At 44.0% G+C, this 19,707-nt stretch overlaps 1 protein-coding gene across 3 annotated transcripts in view; it reads right to left on the reverse strand.

Moving 5' to 3' along the window:
* The window catches only part of KDSR (3-ketodihydrosphingosine reductase), a 30,899-nt gene extending 11,509 nt beyond the window's left edge, over window positions 1–19,390 (reverse strand). For 2 of the 3 annotated variants that reach the window (XM_084887296.1, XM_084887295.1), the window contains exons 1-6: window positions 19,101–19,390; window positions 13,538–13,627; window positions 11,665–11,721; window positions 8,415–8,480; window positions 8,125–8,220; window positions 4,705–4,896 (exon numbers count right to left, since the gene is read on the reverse strand). In XM_084887296.1, coding sequence (XP_084743422.1) covers window positions 4,705–4,896; window positions 8,125–8,220; window positions 8,415–8,480; window positions 11,665–11,721; window positions 13,538–13,627; window positions 19,101–19,211 — 612 coding nt within the window. In that variant the 5' untranslated portion in view covers window positions 19,212–19,390. The remainder of the gene's footprint in view (window positions 1–4,704; window positions 4,897–8,124; window positions 8,221–8,414; window positions 8,481–11,664; window positions 11,722–13,537; window positions 13,628–19,100) is intronic. The other variant, XM_084887294.1, reaches the window with a different exon arrangement.
* Between the last annotated feature and the right edge of the window lie 317 nt (window positions 19,391–19,707).

Consider the following 19,707-nt stretch of genomic DNA (forward strand, 5'->3'; position numbering starts at 1 on the left):
CGATAAGCAAGACACACTTTCATGTCCACCTCGCCAGCTTGCATCGGGCGCCAGGCAGACATACAAAATGAATACTGCCCTGATTTTCTCAAAGGTGGCCCAGACCAACAGGCGGTTCTGCAAGAGCAGAACCACTACCCACTGAGTCAGGAAATGTTTAGGAACACAGTTGGTCCCAAGGTATGGTCATTCACCTCCTTCTTCATCTCTTCCCTCCCTCTGGTGTCAGTGACAATCAGGCAACGCTTGGTTTCCCCACCCTCCGCACACCTAGGTCAGATCCTCCAACAGAATGCAAATCTGTTTTCTTTCATGCTGCTTCTGAAACTCTTAATCGTTTCATCAACCAAATATGTTGAAGTCATTCAGATCCCTTCCACTGTCCTTCTAGCAATACCCAGAGGCAGATCTAGAACTACATGCACCTTAGAAATTTGCTTCTTCAGGGCTCCCTGTGCAGCCAGCCCTGCCTAGAAGGGGCTCAGGAGTCACTTCCTCCTTCACAGAACCGGCCAATAGGAATCTTCCTTCTTCCCCAAGTCCAGCCAAGCACCTTCCCTGTGGACACCCTCATCCCTCATTTACACTTAGAAACCCTTCCAGCTTCTCTTCATAGCTCCCTCCCCCACCTGGAATTCCACCTGTTCCTGGAATGGTGCAGAACATTCTTAGGCTTGTTGACCTCACCACCATACCTCCACACTTAAACTTCCCCCAACAATTCCAGAAAGTTCTTCCGCTGGTCAGGTGGGATACACCCTTCCTAAAGCTCTGCTCCACCCTAATTCTTAATGACTCTAAGGTTCATACCATCAAAATCTCTGCCATGCTCAGTGTTTGGTCCCCATGAGTTGGAAGTGGGCAGGCAGCTGGTGGTAAGGTTGGCCACTGTGTCTTAAGGATGCTGAATAAACACAACAGGTCTGCCTAATGCAACAGACTCCGGGAGCACCCCAGGGTCCTTCTGTTCATTGAGCCCTTTTTCTCCCTAGATCCCGCCGGGAGCACAGTTCTGAAGTCTGTGGGAGAAGCTATAAGGGCCCAGAGAAACCCGCAGACAGAAGGTCCTCGCCAGCCAGCCTGGGAAGAGCAATAGCAAAGGTGACATCTCTGTTTTTTGGGCTCTGGTGCACCTCGGGCATTAGAGCTCTTTCACTCGGCACAGACAGGGCATGTATCTTCAAGGCCACGCTACCTCATAAGTAGCTCTGGATTTGGGCCAGGTGGTGAGGTTGTTGAGCAAGCAAGTTCTCTTCCACTTGTTTTTAAGACTTCCACTTCTTTTGAAAAACTCTCCCGTGGCCTTACCCGTTGTGCACAGACCAGAGAACACACATGTGGGATATAAAGCTGAAAGCAACAAAGACAAACAAACAAGCAAACCAAAATGCACAAACACAGACAACAGGATGGTGGTTACCAGAGAGAAGGGCTCCCCTTCTAGCAAAGGGAAAAAAGGGTCAAATGTATGGTGATGGAAGAAGAGCTGAGTTTGGGTGGTGAGCACACAATGATATAGATGATGTACTCTTGAAACTTATATAATTTTATTAACCAATGTCACCACAATGAATTTAGTAAAAAAAATAAAAACTTGTAAAAGCCAATATGTGGTCATTAGTCGCTATAAAGGCTGATGCTTATGGTTCAAATGTGGTCACTTCTGGGCTGCCCTTCTCCCCAACAATAAGGATGATGGCACATAAGCCAATTAAGACAGCATTTCAAAGCAGTGTTTCTCACACTCAAAGTCATGGCTATGCTCCCAAATAATTAAAACAATCTTTCAAACAGTGTTTCAAAATGTGGGAAGAGTTGGGTCAGAGGGACTGAGTAGGGTCAGAACAAGTGATGAAAAGGAGAACCCCTACTTTTCTTTTATTTAGTCTCTGCTTCCCCAAAAAATTAATATAAAAAATTTTTGAATGATGAATTTGTACCTGAGACTGATTTTTTTTTTTTTTAAGATAAATGCAACAAAGCAAGCTTTCAAAGATTAGTCATTGTACATAAAACATTTCTAAGGCTCAACTTTAGTTTTGGTGGAGTGGACAGGAAGACATAAGAGTTAAGCTAAAAAGGATTACACACAGTATGTAGCGTAGCGTTTAAGCAATTCTATAAGGGCTGTTTCATTCATAGAAAACACCGCCACCTTGGCCACATAGATTCAATTTTCCAGGTTTTAAAAACACAACACCGGAAGTTTGCAGGGAAATACTTGTTTTGAGGTATGTTCTATGAATAAACTTCTAGATTTGGATTATTGAACTTATTTCCCCCAAAACCTATTCTTCATGATACAGGTTTACTTCATTTTAGATTCTGTTTACAGGAGGACATTTTTAATGGAGTCCAAATACGGACAGAAGTCCAGCCGATTGGCAGGAGGAGGCCAGCTACTTGCAGAATGTGAATCACTCTGGTCACAAAGAGGCTGCAGGGACTCTGCACCTGCTACTGACTTTGCCCTCTTCTTTATGACCATCTCTGTTCTATTGGAAGTGAAACCAGGTCGCCCACATTATACACTTTGCCCTAAATTAGTCAATCTTGAGGTGGCTCCACAAGACACCATGTAGGGATAAAAAGCCCTGAGCACATCATTTCCAAAATATCCCTCTGTCCAGAACAACAGCTAGATGAATCAGGCCACTTCTGATCTGAATCATAGACGCATCTTCCACTGCTGGACAGAGGCAAAGGTGGAGCCCGAAGCATGGTCTTTGTTACTATTTCGGTACAAAGTCACACCTGGCTTTGAGCAACTTCATGAACTTCTTGAAACTCAGATTTCTGATCTATATGTAACATTATCTGCCTCACATATTTCACAAAACTGTCATAAAAGTAAAATAGTCATTCACAAAGGAACCTTTCAAAATAAAAATTGCAAAAGAAATGTCAGTATTCTTGTTTGCGATTTCAGTCATATATGTCTTCTTGGTTAATCATATTATAATGACCTATTCTTTTTTTGTTATTATTAGTCCCCACCCAAGGATATTTTTTTTCCATTGATTTTTCAGCGAGAATGGAAGGGAGGGAGAGAGAGACAGAAACATCAATGTGAGAGTGACACATTGATTGGCTGCCTCTGGCATGTGCCCCAACTAACTGGGAACCAGGCCTGCAATAAAAGTACACACCCTTGACTGGAATAAAACCTTTGACCCTTCAGTCCGTGGGCCAGAACTCTATCCACTGAGCCAAACCATCTAGGGCAACTTGCTTAATACTCTTACTCAAGAATACTCTTACTCAAGTATTAAGCAAGTTGATAAAATTTGGGGCTGGTTCCTTTGAGAGGAGAACAACACAGTCTATGGGTCTCTAAGTGTCACTGACCAGACAACTCACCTACCACAATGCTCATTCAATATCTAGGCAGTGTGGCTCTCTGTCACATGCTATTGAGGGCTCTTGAAGGAATTTTCTAAATCGGGGATCAGCAAGCTTGGTCTGATGACCAAGTCTGGCCCTTTACCTATTTTTATAAATAAAGTTTTATTGGAACACAGCAAAAACATTCATTTATGCATTTGCACATGGCTGCTTTCCTGCTATCAAAGGAGTCTTGAGTAGTTAGTTATGACAGATACCACCTAATTCTCGAAGGCTAAAATTACGAAATGGCCAATTACGAAAAAACTTTCCTTCCCCTATAAGCATAATCAATGGATGCAAAACTATGGGGGGTGAGGGCATATATGGGAGTGGGGCGGGGCAATGGTAAGATATGTACACATATAATACCTTAATTTAAAAAATGAAAAAATAAATAAAAATAAAATTAAAAAAAAACAAAAAACTTTCCTTCCCCTGATCTAAGTCATTAAATGGGATTCTCAAATCACACTGTTACTAGGAGAGGGTTAGCCACAATGGATTCTTTTCTGGGTTTTAACATTATGATGTGTTATGTTTCTGCATATATGGCAATATGAAATTTTACCTTGTCTTTTTCAGTATGTGACTTAGATAGACATGTGTGTGAGTTTCTAAGCATTCCCAGGTGACAGGAATGCAGAAGTCTACTTCACATGGCTGAGGTGTGAGGCTGTCACTCAATGATAAGCACTTACTCTGATACTAACCCTAGACTCACCTTCTTCCACAGTGCCATTAACTGTGAAAACGAAAAGCAATCACTTTGATCAACAGTTCTTTAAGAAATTAAAATATAAGTATTAGGAGACCCAAGTGATTTTTTTTTTTAGTCCAACCTTCTCATTTTGTAGATAAGTAAACTCAGACCACGTTAAATAATTTATCTAAAAGCTGAGAGCTGGCTAGCTTCAGCTCTCCCCTCAAATACATGCTTATTTTATTATCCAGTTACAAAGAACAGATCTTTTTGTCACAGAAACATCTCTAGAGAATAAAATATCTCTAACCCTGTTACTCATACTCATACAGTATTAGAACAATAATACAATGAAGACATTAGGAGTACTTTGTGTATTAAATTAAGCAAACAAAAACCTCACGACCATTTTTCTCGTCCCAACTATAATCATTTTATGCAATGGAAATGTTAACTTTTTAATAGTAAAATTCAGGCATTGAGCCAATTCTCTTCCACTAATATCAAATCTACAAATCTATAATTCCATATAACAACATGTGTAAAGAAGCTACAAAATAAAGAGGAGCACTCGCTGAGCTTCGAGAAATAAATATAAAACCAAATACAGCATTTACCTCCATCTGCAGAGCTTCAGCCAAACCCTTGATGGCGAACTTGGATGGAGAGTAGGCAGTGTAACCAAACAGTCCCACTTGTCCCGCCTGGGATGACAAAAAGACGATCCTGCCCACCCGGCGCTCCTTCATGGTGGTGATTACAGCTCGGCTGGGGTACACGCTGCCCAGGTAGTTAATGCTCATCAGCTTCTGCAGGGAGCAAAGAGGCCATGAGGAATGAGAAAGGTTGAAGACACAAGGCTGCACTCCCCCCAATTCAGTCTGCTCTCCAGGTTGCACTTCTTCAGTGGAGCCCAACTGACTGGAACTCAGTGGATTTGATGAATGAACGAATGGTTAAATGACCCTGTCAATGAGCCATGATGCTCAGGACCTACTATTTGAAGTTTGTTTCAATCTGGTCCAGCATTCTCACCATGACCACAGTTACGCCTTTGCTAAAAACGGGTTAAAACTAGTTTTCTTCTTGCAGGTAATATTTTTTGAAAAATAGTTTTAGGAGTAAGCTTCTAAATATGTCTAACTCATTAGTTTCAAGATAAAAAAAAAAAGACCACAAAGAACTTAGGACAGTGGTTAGCAGCATAGATTATGGTTTGAAGACTGAGTTCTTCCATTTACTATCTACTTGATGATAAGAAAGTCAAACACTCTACTTATTTCTGCAGCTGAAAGCTGAGTTAAGAATGGTATTATCTCATAGCCCTTGCAAGGATTACAAGAGGAAACACAAGTTGGGTGCTAGCACAGGCCCTGATCCACAATAACTACTCAAATGTTGGCTCTTATTTGTGATGGGTAAGATCTTACATAAGTATCAACAGTATATTTCCCCTCATCCTGGGAATTCTAAAAAACCTTACATTTTAACTTGAAAATCTAAGACTACTTACATTAAAATGTTTTTATGTTAAAAGTCTTGTACAAATATTAAATCTATCACCATATAAAACCAAACACTTCACTGGGGGAACTTTGAGTCAATCATGAGATGTTAACTCAATAGAATGTTAGATAACTTTTAGAAATAATGACCAGAAACACTAGGAGGGAGAATATTTATGCTGTAAGTTCAGAAAAAGACAAGGGCAGACTGGATTTACATTGACTATAAAGATTTCAAATCCTATAAAATCCTATATAATAAAAGGGTAATATGCAAATTGGCCCTAATGGCAGAACGACAAGAACAACCGCTGGACCAGTCACTATGAGATGCACTGACCATCTTTTGGTCCCTTCCCCTGGTCTGCAGGCCCCGATCAATCACCAGATGGCTACCCACGGCAGGGGTGGGGCCGGCAAGCTGGCAGGGCTGGTGAGCGGGTGGGAACAGCCGACCTCTCAGTCCCAAGTATGCTGGAGGTCCCCAAGTCTACCTCCAGTTTTGTGATTCACAGGAAGACCTCACGTGACTCTGCACAGAGTTGAGCTTGTAACTATGACTTATTACAGTGACGGGCACAGAGCAAAATCAGCAAGGGCAAAAGGGACCCGGGGCAGAGTTCAGAGAACACCAGGTGCAGGTCTCTAGGCGTCCGCTGCCTGGAGTCACGAAGGGCGTGCTTGCTCACTCTCCTCGGCAATGAGTTGTGACAACACATGCAGTAGCGTGCACAGGCATTGTATGTGTGTGTGAGCATCAGTAAAATTAAAACTAGCCAAAACCGGTTTGGCTCAGTGGATAGAGCGTCGGTCTGCGGACTGAAAGGTCCCAGGTTTGATTCCGGTCAAGGGCATGTACATTGGTTGCGGGCACATCCCCGGTAGGGGGTGTGCAAGAGGCAGCTGGTCGGTGTCATTGACATTTCTAGCTCTCTATCTCTCTCCCTTCCTCTCTGTAAAAAATCAATAAAAATATATTTTAAAAAATAAATAAATAAATAAATAAAAGTAAAATTAAAACTAAAAACAAGAAGCCAAACAAAAGAAGTAACTGAGAATTTATTTTGAATAAAAATGAACTCTTAGCTTCAGAAAATGCACCAAAAGTGGTTCTAACCAGGCTCACTTATGATAAGCCCGTACTTTGATCAGAACAAGGCAAGTTACTGAGCGCCAGGTGGGAGGGGCAGAGTAGCTTTGGAAGGTGACAGTCCGCTGCTGCCTCCATTCGGGGCAGGCAGGGGAGGGACTTTTGTAGGGAGACCAAGGACAGAGAGGGATTCCTGGTGTGAGGCCCAATCACTGGGATTGAGGCCCCAGGTTTTGGGTTGATAGTCCTTCCTTTTTAGAAGGCCAGTTCTCACACCCAACATCCCCGAACAGCTGCTGAATTATCGCCACCTTCTGCTAGCCCACATTCCATGGTTGCCCAATACTCTATCTCCATCCACTTCCCAACATCACCATTTCTTCACTTAGTGACCCCAAAAGTTCCTAAAAGCTGTCCTGTACAGTGGGAGATCCTTTAAAAATGCAGATCCCACCACTGCTTAGCCTAACTTAAAACTCTTGAGACATTTGAGACTAAAACCCTCAAGGCCCCAGCAGACCTGGCCCCTGCCCCACTCTGCCCATCTCTGGAGATGCTCCAGCCACAGGCCTGCCAGTCCATCCTTGGGTTTGCCAAGCTCTCCCACCTGGGGCCCTGGCAGCTACTGGCTCTTCTCTGGTCCCTTTGTCCCCATTCTCCAGGTCTCCGACCCCATCTCCGTGAAGTGGATAGTCAGCTCCCAGAGTTGTGAGGACTAAGTAACCTAATCTGTGCATGGCGTTTGGCCCATGGTAGCTACTTACAAACACTAATGTCCTTTCCCTGGTATTCATTCAACTCACAAATACTCAAGAGAAAGTCTCTCGTGCGTCCAGCATTGTTCTGGGTACTGGGGATGCGTGCTGAGCAAGAAAATAAAGTCTGGGCCCTGGTGAGGTGGGACAGACCCCACAGGAGCAAGCAGATAGCAGTGTGATTTCAGACTGGGGTATGTGCTGTGGGGAAAGAAATGAGGGCTGAGGGGCTCTGGTGAAGTGGACAAGGAGAGGCTGCATGTCAAACCTGTCTTAAAAATGCAATCATAAATGTGACATGTTATCTCTTCATTCTGATTTGAAAACAAAGAGTCTGCTCAACTCTTTGTTTTTTCTATGTTAAAAATATGGACACTTGACATGAAAATATAGAATCTCTCGGTTTACAAAGAGTTCTCTATTACCTCAGGGATTCGTCACAGTCATCTGTGTCAGAACGAAGGTCTATTCCCATTTTCCAACTGGGGAAACCGAGGTTGAGAGACTTGTCTGAATCCTTAAGGCTAGACAGTCATGGCACTGGGACCAGAAGCTTGTGTCGCCTTCCTCTAGTCTCCCAAGGCTTCCAGGAAATCGGAACACACTTCATCTATTTCATTGGTAAAGCCTTGCTCTGCTTTTCGTGTATGGGCTATCTCCATGATCAAAAAACAAATTTTTACTTACTTCAAAAGTACTAACTTCAACATCTTCAAATTTTCCTGAAACTGCCATTCCTGCACAGTTTATAAGCATGTCCACTGGGCCCAGTTTCTCCTGTGCCTGGAAAAATGCAGCAAAGCAGACATTAAGGAAGATGAAAGAAGAGTCACTCAGGAGCAAATCAATGCCAATAAATAAAATCTATAAAACTATTGGACCTCTTAGGAGGGTTTACCAATTTCAAACCACACAGCAAAATGGTAAGAACCAAACAAAAAGCATATGAAATAATTCCAATTGGCCCAGCCTCTTACTTGTTTTATGACATTCTCCACTTGGCTATAGTCTTGGGATACATCAACGGATATACAAAGCACCACCTGTTAGAAAGAGAAAGTAATGCTTAAAGCTATGCAGGTATCTGAAACTATTTTTTAAGGTTTTGGTGTTTTTTGTTTGTTTGTTTTCTAGTTTTATTTACTTATTTGTTTGTTTGTTTGTTTGTTTAAATTAAAGGCAGTTCTTTCCACCAGGTAAGGAGTCCAATTTTGGATGTACCAATTGCACTGTTTGAAATCTGTTGGCAATGCAATTAGCAGAGTCTAATTTTCTTGGCAGTTTTTATAGAAAGTTGTTTCGAGCAAACTCAAAATCTGCTGACAATGCAATTAGCAGAGTCTAATTTTCTTAGCAGTTTTTGTAGACACCTGTTTTGAACAAATGCAAAGGCTGGTCAAAGGGTACAAACTTTCAGGTATAAAATGAATAAATTCTGCCGAAACCAGTTTAGCTCAGTGGATAGTGTCAGCCTGCAACTCAAGGGTCCCAAGTTCGATTCCGGTCAAGGGCATATACCTTGGTTACAGGTACATCCCCAGTAGGGGTGTGCAGGAGGCAGCTGATGTTTCTCTCACCAATGTTTCTAACTCTCTATCTCTCTCCCTTCCTCTCTGTAAACAAATCAATAAAATACATTTTATAAAATTTTTAAATGAATACATTCTGTGGATCTAATGTAGAGCATGAAGGCTGTCATTATTAATACTGACCTACTGTATACTTGACGTTTGCTAAGAGAATAGAGCTTTGAGTGTTCTCACCATACACACAAAATACCTATGTATAATAAAATCGTGGATGTGTTAATTGATCGTGGTAATCATTTCACAATGTAAACATATATTAAATCATCACACGTTGTACACCTTAAGTATATACAATTTTTATTTGTCAATTATACCTCAATGCGGGTGGAAATAAAAAAAAAAAATGCTCCCCTTGAAATGCCACTCATCTACAATGACAGAAACAGGTCAGACACTTGCAGCCAGGAGGGGAGGCAGCAATGGCCTGCAAGAGGCGAGGGCCACCTCTAGGGGGTGATGGAAATGTTCTGTCTCTGCATCACAGGTGTGTACACCTTTAAATGGGTGTGGTTTATTGCACATAAATTGTACCTCAAGTTGTTATTAAAAAGACTACATACATTAAAGAATACATAAATCACATCTCAGGTTGTTAATATCTTAAGTTGCTAAAAAGAATAACGATAAATCTAACAAATAGGTTTAAAGAATGACTTTCCTTGGAGCAATATCAGAGCTGTGACTGCCCTGTTGCATCTGAATACTAGCTGGTGGAATAAGGAGATAAGCAAACAATATCTACTAGCAGAAGCCACCTAAGCCTGGGCTCCTGCTCGGAGGCTGAGCCATAGGACATTATGTAGGAGATCAAGGGTCAATCTGGGCCTGCAGGAGCTGAGCAGGGAGCCAAGTCACACCTGGTTCCTTCTGAAATTTGCTTGAGATCCCCGCCTCTGGAATGACTGGCACTCAACTGATTCTCTAGGCCAGGGGGCCACTGAGCCCAGCCCGAGCCCACCGGGTATAAACCAGCCATGCCTGCGGGTGTGCAGCCCAGAGGGATGGCGGGAAGAGCTCAGCCTGTGCTTTACTTCGGAAAACAAGCCCATTTAGTCTTTGAAAGGGAACAGAGTGAAGGAGAAAAGGGGGAGAAAGCATATATTCTGTGCTTACTTTGATAGAAATTTATGAGAGAGAAATGAAGAATACTAATAGGAACAAACAATGAGCTTTTGTTTCATTTTCCTTTTTGGGTAATGCTTCCAAAGCAGAGCTTAGGTCACTGACACAGGAATTTCTATGTTCCCAGGGTGGTAGCAGAGACAAGTAGGAAGGTGTCTTTGGTTGCTCAATCTTTCCATGAATTCTCCCGTGTTGACATTGGCCGTCATGCTAAGGTACAGAGTATGTGTGTGGGTGGGCACATAAGTACATCAGTGATATGCACCCACGTGTAGTTGTGGGTGCGAGGCGGTAGAAAGAACGTGCATGCACTGGGGAAGCCTGAGTTCCAATCCTGTCCCATCATCAACTTCCGAGCTTCCTGGGAAGGCTGCAGTGACCTCACCTGTGCAATAAGGGTGTCAGACATGCGATGACCAAGATCCCTCCCAGCTCTAAGAAACCACATGTGAGAAATGAAGCTGTGATATGGGAGGTCAAAGAGATGAATAAAAAGAGACCAATGGCTGTAGGGTTTTCAGGCACAAAGTTTTACTTAATGTAAGGAACCCCATTCAAATGATACAAATTCCTAAGGAAAGGGAACACTCCCTGCGAAAATGTGCCCTAGCATATTCCAGACTCAAGGGATCACCCTGGACTTTATCCCTGTATCATCACACAGAAAACAATTGTTTAAACAGGGAGTAGGAATCATGGGATTAATTTTTAAACGTGCCTTTTTATGCAGTATTGGATCACTTACTATAAATAAAACCTATACACAGACAAGTGAAATTTTTTAAATGTTAATAAAAATTATACATATATATACATTGAGTGTGTATATATATACATATATATATATGTATATATGTATATATACATATATATACATAATACAGATTATTATGATCTCTGAACTCATAATAATATGGCCACTCAGTGTATATCATGTATTCTAAAAGGCTAATATGCAAATTGTCCCTTCGACCAGGAGTTAGACCAGCAGGCAGGCCAGTCAACCACCCATGTCCCCTCCCCCTGGCCAAGCTGGCTGGAACCCACCCATGCACAAATTCATGCACTGGGCCTCTAATATATATATACTGAGTGGCCAGATTATTATGCATTCAGAGATCATAATAATCTGATCACTCAGTGTATATAGTCTCCATTTTATCTATCAAACAATTCCATAACCCAAAAATATTTTTAAATGCCTCCTCCCACTTAAGTGTTGATATCAAGTTGATTTAAATAAATAATTGAAAGAAAAGCATTTTCCAGAAAAACATTTTGTTATTTTGATGGTTTGTCTGTGTGTGTATATGTGTTAGAGTCCATATGTTTTGTCACAATCTGGAATTCCCAACAATTCAAGCCGTTTCACCTTTTTCACAACAGTCTAGTATGTATTTTAATTAGAAAACTCTCACATCTTCCAGGAAACTATTCAGAGTTGAAGGGTCCTTTTTCCCTTTATGCACTTGTGCTGATTCATATAGGAAAGGCATCACACAGACAGTGATTTTACCTGTTTGTCATTAATAGAGTGCTTTTCAATTTCTTTCTTTGCCTGCAGCAGCCTCTCCTGAAAGCAAGAAAGAATTATTAGTTCTGGCGGTTGTCTATTCGTCTGCTTGTTTGTTTTAAAGGAGAGGAAACGTAATTATTTGTGTAAGTACTCATTAAGTTCTAGAAAACACAAAAGACAGCACCTATGTTACGCAGCGATGGGCCACCATCAACGAAAAAAGAAGATGTAGCATACGCTAAGTAATAGCAAGTTGTTAAATTCATGGTATAGAAAGATAATAGAAAAATAAATGAATTTCAAAACTCTCAATTGTATTATTTGTTGATGGGTACCCTATCAGTTCTAATCAATGTTTTGATCTGACAGTTGATATAAACAAGAACAACCATGTGGATATGCAATTATTCCATGTCGAGAGATCACCCAGCATTTCCATCCTCTGCTATAAAAGCAAATAGAGAAAAATCACTTTCCGGATGGACCAGGTACATCCATGCCTGGCTACTCTCACAATTACTCTTTAGACCAGCAAAGCTGTCCATGGAACAATAATTTTTCCAATAGCTCATTTTGCTTGTTTCACTCATTTTCAAGAAGACAAATACTGGTCTATAGTGCCTTACTTTGCTTTAAAAGATGTAATTTAAATACGTCGTAACAGCAGTAAAGCACAAAAGGAAGGCAATCCTTTGGAAAGACAAACCTATTTTCTATAAATAAATATGTCTATAATAAAATAATATTGTTCTGTGAATAGATATACGCACAACTCAACTTTGCAAAAATCAGAATAAACTATTACATCAGAAAATAAAGGACTTCTGGAGGGCAGCAGGCCCGTCTGCTCGCTCACCTCCAGCCACACAAGGATCACACAATGAGCTTCTGAGCACCCAAAATGCGGGTCTCCCTTGCCCCCCTTTCCATCTGCCTGGAGTCAAATACGGGCAATGTTTAAACCTCACAAAATGCCTTTCTATTAAAGTCATGTTTCCATTCCTTTAAGGTGCATCAATGCCAAAGCAAATTCAGTGTTCCTTAAGTAAAAGGTAGAGCCAATCCTGCCTTTCTTGATTTTAAAAAGAAAACAATGGATGCCCAGGCCTAATTCTATTGTCACTGTGTGAACGTTTCCCCCAGGGGCTCCTGTGGCTGGTCACTCCCACTGAGGCCTGCTCACCTGTGCACCCCCTGCCTGAGCAGTCAAGCACTCCTGCTCTCCCTTCCGGTCTTCACTCAACAACGAGCACCACTATGCCGGGCACAGAACAATAGCAGTGGCAATACAGCCCTGCTCACTTCCCCCACCCCATGGAACAAGGGGACTCCTACTGTTTGTGTGAATAGAGTGGCACTGCTTCACAGGGCACAGAAGCAACTTTGGCAAGAACAGACCTTGTATCAACTAAACACAGAAAAAACAGGTGTTTTGCTCAATTGCTGGGGAGGAGTGAGACTCTTCAGGGGGTCTGGGTTTCCCTAGAGATGTGTATCATGTCATAAACAAATCAGAAACATCTACCTATGCTATCAGTACCACCAACGCTTCTGCCAGCACCGCCAGTGGGCACAGGGCCCTCCAGGCTCCCTGTGGCCAGGTGTGCTGCCTAACTTCCTCTTGGCATCTCCCATGCCAAAATCAGCAGTGTGTATGGTTTTGCCTAATCGTTGATGGCACTAAATACATATTTGTGGAGCTGGTCTGATTTTGACCAAGAAACTGCCCTGGATATGAGAAATAACGGTGGTTCAGGAAGCGTACCTCAAACTGGAGATTTCCAGTGCAGGTGTCAACACCAGGACGTTGGTACAGCCTCTTTGATTAATTTAAAGTTGAATGAGTTACTAATAACATGCCTAGAAGACTTACCTCATTTCGTGCAACCAGAGTTATGAATGCGCCTTGTTTGTAGCACTCAATAGCAATACACTTTCCAATGCCACTGGAGCCTCCTGTGACCTAAAAGTAAAAAAAAAAAAAAAGAAAGAAAAAGTCTCCTTAGCACTTGGCATTTCCATTCTATTGAAAGTTCATCTAAAATAATTATGATGAGGGGCTCCAGTGGCGCAATCGGTTAGCGCGCAGTACTTATAAAATAATTATGATGGGCTTTAAAATCCAATAGAAAAACTAAATTTTTAGCTACTCTTGCTTCTTCATCCCAGACTTCATGAGTGCAAACATGGAAGATTGTACCATTAGAAGAGCCTGCTGTCATTGTCCCCATCCCTGAACTATATATATCCACTGCACACCTATTCATTTTCCTGAGTTCACTGGAGGGAAAGTGTCCTATAAATCTAGCTAATAAATAATAATTAGACCTAAGTGTCCATCAATAGATGAGTGGATAAAGATGTGGTACATGCATATAATGGAATATTACTCAGCCATAAAAAAGAATGACATCTTCCCATTTGTGACAGCATGGATAGATGTAGGGGTATTATGCTAAGTGAAATAAGTTAGAGAAAGACAAATACTATATGAAAGAGCATTATAGAAAAATAAAATAATATAAATGATATAGAGAATAAACTCATGGTTGTCAGCTGGGAGGAGGGTTGGGAGACTGGGTGAAAAAAGTTTAGGAATTGAGAAGTACAGATTGGCAGTTACAACATAGTCACAGGAATGTAAACTACAGAATAAGGAATATTGAAAATATATTGTAATAACTGTGTATGGTGCTAGTAGGTACTAGAATTATTGAGGCATCACTTGGTAAATTATATAAATATCTAACTATGCTCATAGCTGAAACTAATCTTTATATATAAAAGGCTAAGTGACCATTGTTATGTCTCTCTGACCGTACAACCCTCTGACTGTATGTCTGACCGACCAGCTGGTACATATGACACACACTGACAATTTAAAAATAAATGTTGACTCATGAATGTGTGATACATATAAAGCTCTTGCTGATACCAATCTAGACAAAGTAGGAATATTTCTACCTGAACCAGTTTTCAGACATGGTCAGTTATATATTGCTTTCTCTCAAGTTCAAAGAGTGTGTGAAGTTAAAGTTGTAAATATTTAATCACAAGGGAAATTAGTCAAGCACTCTGAAAGTGTTTTTACTCTTAATGTGGCATATAGAATGAGTTTAATCAATTTATCGGTCATTGTTTTTATCAATGTTTTTGTTGTTTTTATACCATGTTTTTGTGGTTTTTAAATTATGTCTTTGTTATTATTATATGTTGTTATTTCTTCTAATTAATTTCCTTTCAATGTGCACAAATTCATGCACAGGTCCACTAGTATAAAATAATAAAAATACTACTACTAATAATAAATACTAGTCTGCCTTTGAGTCCAATTCCAAGTGAATCCTATTTCCTCACTGCATACCTCCTGTGCATGACCAGTTCTACAAGACATGAAAAGAATGGCCACCTGCATATGTTCTGTGATATTTTCAGTGACTGCTTATTATAAAGTAATGTATGATCTCATGGAAATCCTGAAAAGTACAGCTTCTCTTCCTCACTCTTCTTCCCTCACCATCTACAGCTCAGTCACCCTGGCAGTCTTTCATGTCGATGCTCTTGCTGACCCCACAACAGGACTCTGCACAGCCCATGTCCCCACAGGGAGGCACTCCTGTGGGGAGAGCTCTGTTCATCCGGCTGGCACCTGCTCACCCATCTCAGCTCAAACATGCTTCCTCAGGAAAGCCTTCCCTAACTGCCCGGCATCTCCTCCACCCACTTTTCAGCACTGCATCCTTTTTTCCCTTTAGTTCATGGCACTCACAGATCAAATAGCCATGTGATGATTATTTAATTCACAACCATCTCTCCTATCACCACCCCATAAATTCCATTAAAAATACCAACTCTATTTTTGCTCCCTACCATCCATATTCCTAGCACTTAGCACAGTGCCTGGCATATAAGAAGTACTCGATGTATATTTAACTTAGTAAGACAAATGCAATATTTTCTTTCTAGTCATTTTCCCTATGTAGATTCTACAACACGGGGGGGGGGGGGGGGGGGGGGGCGAGGAATATAGAAAGGGGTGATGAGCCTCAGGCTGTCAGGTGAAAGAGATTGGAAGTGTTGGAATGCATCTGACCTAAGAGGATATTGTATCCTATTTAAAACTAAAAGGCTTCACAATATTGCATTCACAGCTCTATCAAAACCATTAGTTGACCATTTCCCTATAGTCAGACAATTGGATTATTTAGAATATTTTGCTGTTAGTCCTGCTGTAATGAACATCTTTGACCCCATCCCATGATTTTAAATCCTCATGAGGCCCCTCCTAGACAATGTATTCATCTCCATGCAACTCCCAGGCACCTCCTACTTCTCTTTAGCTTCATCTTTCCACCACTCATGGGATTTCTTTGGCAGATCATTAACCAATTACCTACAGGTTACTGTAAAAACATACCTGTTGCCTAGGTGAGCGGTCGCCTCTGAGGAGGTGTCTACTATGGAGCTATTTCACAGATGGTTTCTGTTTATTAATTTGCACCAAACATTCCAATTCCATAGCAATTAGCATACTCCTAAAAAACATCCCGGCTGTTTTATGATGCTCCTGCTGCCTAAATGTCCCTCCATCCAATATCCCAACACACACCTACATTTCCAAATCCTGCCAACCCTGCAGGGGCCAGCTCCAATTTCACTTCCTCCAACCAGCTCTTCCTGTCACTCAGTCCCATCCTTTACCTGTCACTTCTATCTTGGGCACAGTTACTTTCGTCCACGTCTCAGTCCCCCTGCCAGACTGTAAGTCCCTTGAGGATGAGTACCCACTCCAATTTACCGCCCTTATTCCTAGCACAGTGCAAAGCATAAGCAGTTTCAAAATAAACACTTGTTGCCGAGACTGGTTTGGCTCAATGGAGCGTCGATTTGGGGACTGAAGGGTCCCGGGTTCGATTCCGGTCAAGGGCATGTATCAATACCTTGGTTGCGGGCATATCTCCAGTAGGGGGTGTGCAAGAGGCAGCTGATCGATGATTCTCTCTCATCGATGTTTCTAACTCTCTATCTCTCTCCCTTCCTCTCTGTACAAAATCAATAAAATATATATTTTTTTTTTCAAAATAAACACTTGCCTACATTCATTTGCAGAATGGTGTCTTGTGCCATTTCCATGAAAGACACAATGACAAGAACACTTGTAAGTGAAATTTCCTATTTGTTATTCAGTGAATGAATGGAAGTTATGAAGAAAATGTACGTGGTGTAAAGAGCCATGTTGATATTAGCTGCTGTTATTACTGCTGTCTTTGCCCAGATGGACTGAATAAGTAAGCTAGCTGTGTGAAATTACTGAACAGCACAGACCTGTTCGACCTGTCCACTTCTCAGATTTTTCCATAAGAACAAGAGTAAGACTTCAACTTTTGGGCTATGCTTCATGGGAAACTAAACCCCCAAGCAAGCCAGCTAATTCTTAAACGGTACCTAAGAATAAGCCATTTCTAGGCTATGTTATTCTGAACGTTATAAGCAAATATAAGAGATCTTCAAGATGGCTGAGAAAAATGGTAACTGTCCTGAGTTGCCTGACAATTGGTAAACTGAGCCAAAGACGTGGGACACTAAAGATAAGTATAATTTCCTTCCTTTATCATTCCCTCCTACTATTCATTGGAAATTCTACTTAAATGTTACTAACTTTAGTCACACCCCGCCCCTCTTATTGAAGGCAAGAGAGGGGAGGGTGTTACAAGGAAAGTTGCTCCCAGCCATCTCCAAGAAAGGAAAACTTGACTTTCCAGCACACAAGTCAAACAGCTTTTTAAAAACCAGCTGATGCACACACGTGCATACCCTATAAGACTTCTGTAATTAGGGAGATAACACTAGTATGGAATAATTGTTCTAAAAAAACGAAACAATAAATAATTATGGCCTCGTCTGTTCATGCTCCCACATAAACAAGCATGCCGAATGCCAGCTCTCTCTCCTAACACCCCCTGGTCTAGTCCTAACAAATCTCAAGAAAAGTAATTACGTTTTCGCTCTCCTTCTAACATTAAAAAAGAGGACAGATGGTGACAGATGTGAATTATTCATGTCACCCTCACATCACTTGTAAGGGCGTTTTAAAACTAGTCAGTGAAAATAGGAAACTCCTCTTGGTCTCTCCCAGACTTGTCTGTCTCCTTACCTACCAGCGGCCTGCCGTGTCATGGGCTGGAAGGAGCAGAGTCAAGGCTAAGGGAAACTCTCAAAGACACTGACTCAAATTTTTCATCAGTGCATCTGGCTTTTTCCAAGTTATGCTCTGCAAACCTAAGTTCTGAAAGAATCCAACCTTTAAAGCCCTGAGATCGTGGCGGAAATTATCATGCGATGGATGTGACACTTTCAGGATTTGGCATGTCTGCAAAGTTTTGCTCCTCTCTCTCTTTCTTGCTCTCTCTCAAAGAATTTACACTCACCTCCTCATCTATCTTCCACCTAGGGAAGAGCAGGAGTTGGAGATTCACGAATTGTTTTTACAAAAGAGAAATTCAAGAAAACGCCTTTCCTCGTTCACGAAGCTGGCCCGGATTTAGAAAAAATGACACTAAAAGAAATGACCATCCTGTCCCACCGCACACACAGGGGAGACTCCAGCATGTCACCTCGGGCACCAGGAGGACTCCTGCCACCAGCTTAGTCCTTACCCTCAACCTCCCGCCTCCGGGTGGCCCCCGGGGTGGGGAAATGCAATGCCCCCTGCAAACAGCGCGGTGCTGGGCGCAGGGCAGGTGGCATCCTCGGTTTAAAACAAGTGCCACACCTGCAGAAAGGGGAATCTTCGAAGACACGAGCTTCCGGTAAGAAACAAGCCAAACCCATCCCCGGCCCTTTCACTCCGAAAACACCGCCGGGTGGATCGGATCCCGAGGCTGGCACAGGGTCGCCTGGAACCGCCATCCGCAGATCCCAGGCTGAGCTCCCAGAGAAACCAGCTGTGCAGACCGGGCCGAAGCGTCCCCGCATCTCCCTCCCTCCGGCCAGGGCTGCTGGCCCCCTGGGCTCGGCCCATTTCCCCGAGTGAGTCCCCCCCCCTTGATGCCAAGGGCAAGTGCTGGGTCCGCCCCTGGCACAGGCCGGCTCCCGGCTCCCGGCTCCCAGCGCCCCGGCCCCTCCAGGCGGCAGGGACCCCCTTCCCCACCTCCCCCTGCCCCCCGATCACGGAGCCCTGGACAAAGTTTCTCAGCCTCTCCGTGGACTGACTCGTCGGGAAACTGAGGACAAAAACAGCCCCCTCCCAGGGATGCGCCGGGGTCACCCAGCGGCTCCGGCCCCAGGGGCTCCGGGAGGAGCGAGCAGCAGCGAGGCCGGTCCCCGAGGGCCTCGGCGCGGCGGCGCAGGTGCCCGGCGGCCGGGGCCCCTGGGCGGGAGCCGGGGCGGCCGATGGGGCCGGGGGCGGCGACGCGGCCCGGGGGGAGGCCACTCACCACCACATGCGCGCCGGGCAGGGCGAGCGGCTTGGGGCTGATGAGCGGCGACAGCATGTAGAGCAGCAGCACGAACGCCACCAGGCAGGTGCCCGCGACCAGCAGCAGCATCGCGCGGCCGGGGTCCGGGCGGCGGCGCGGGGATCACGCGCGGCCGCTGCGGGCGCCGGTGTCCGGGTCCGGGGAGGCGGCGGCGGCGGCGGCGAGGGGAAGAGGCGGAGCCGGCGAGGGCGCGACCGCGGCGGGGCGGCGCCACCGGCGGAGGCGCGGGAGCCGGGGTGCTGTGCCCGCGGCTAGGCCGGCCCGCAGCCTCCCCCGGCCCCGGCCCCGGCTCCGGCCCGGTCCCCGATCCCCGGCCCCGGCCCCGGTCCCCCGGCCTCGGCCCGGTTCCCGATCCCCGATCCCGGGCCCCGGCCCGGGTCCCCCGGCGCCCCCTGAGCCGGTGGCCGCGCTGGTTCGGGCCGCGGAGAGCTGGTGTCCCGCCTCCCGGGGCCGCTCGGGCCGCGGGTTCCGCCACGTCGCCGGGTGTCGCCCAGCCCGCCGCCCGCCCGGCCCGCGCCACCCGGGCCCGCGCTGTGGAGCCCGACCCGCGGGCACCTGGAAGCCC

The sequence above is a fragment of the Pipistrellus hanaki genome, assembly GCF_964339955.1.
Source record: "Pipistrellus hanaki genome assembly, chromosome: 6".
NCBI classification, from domain to species: Eukaryota; Metazoa; Chordata; class Mammalia; order Chiroptera; family Vespertilionidae; genus Pipistrellus; species Pipistrellus hanaki.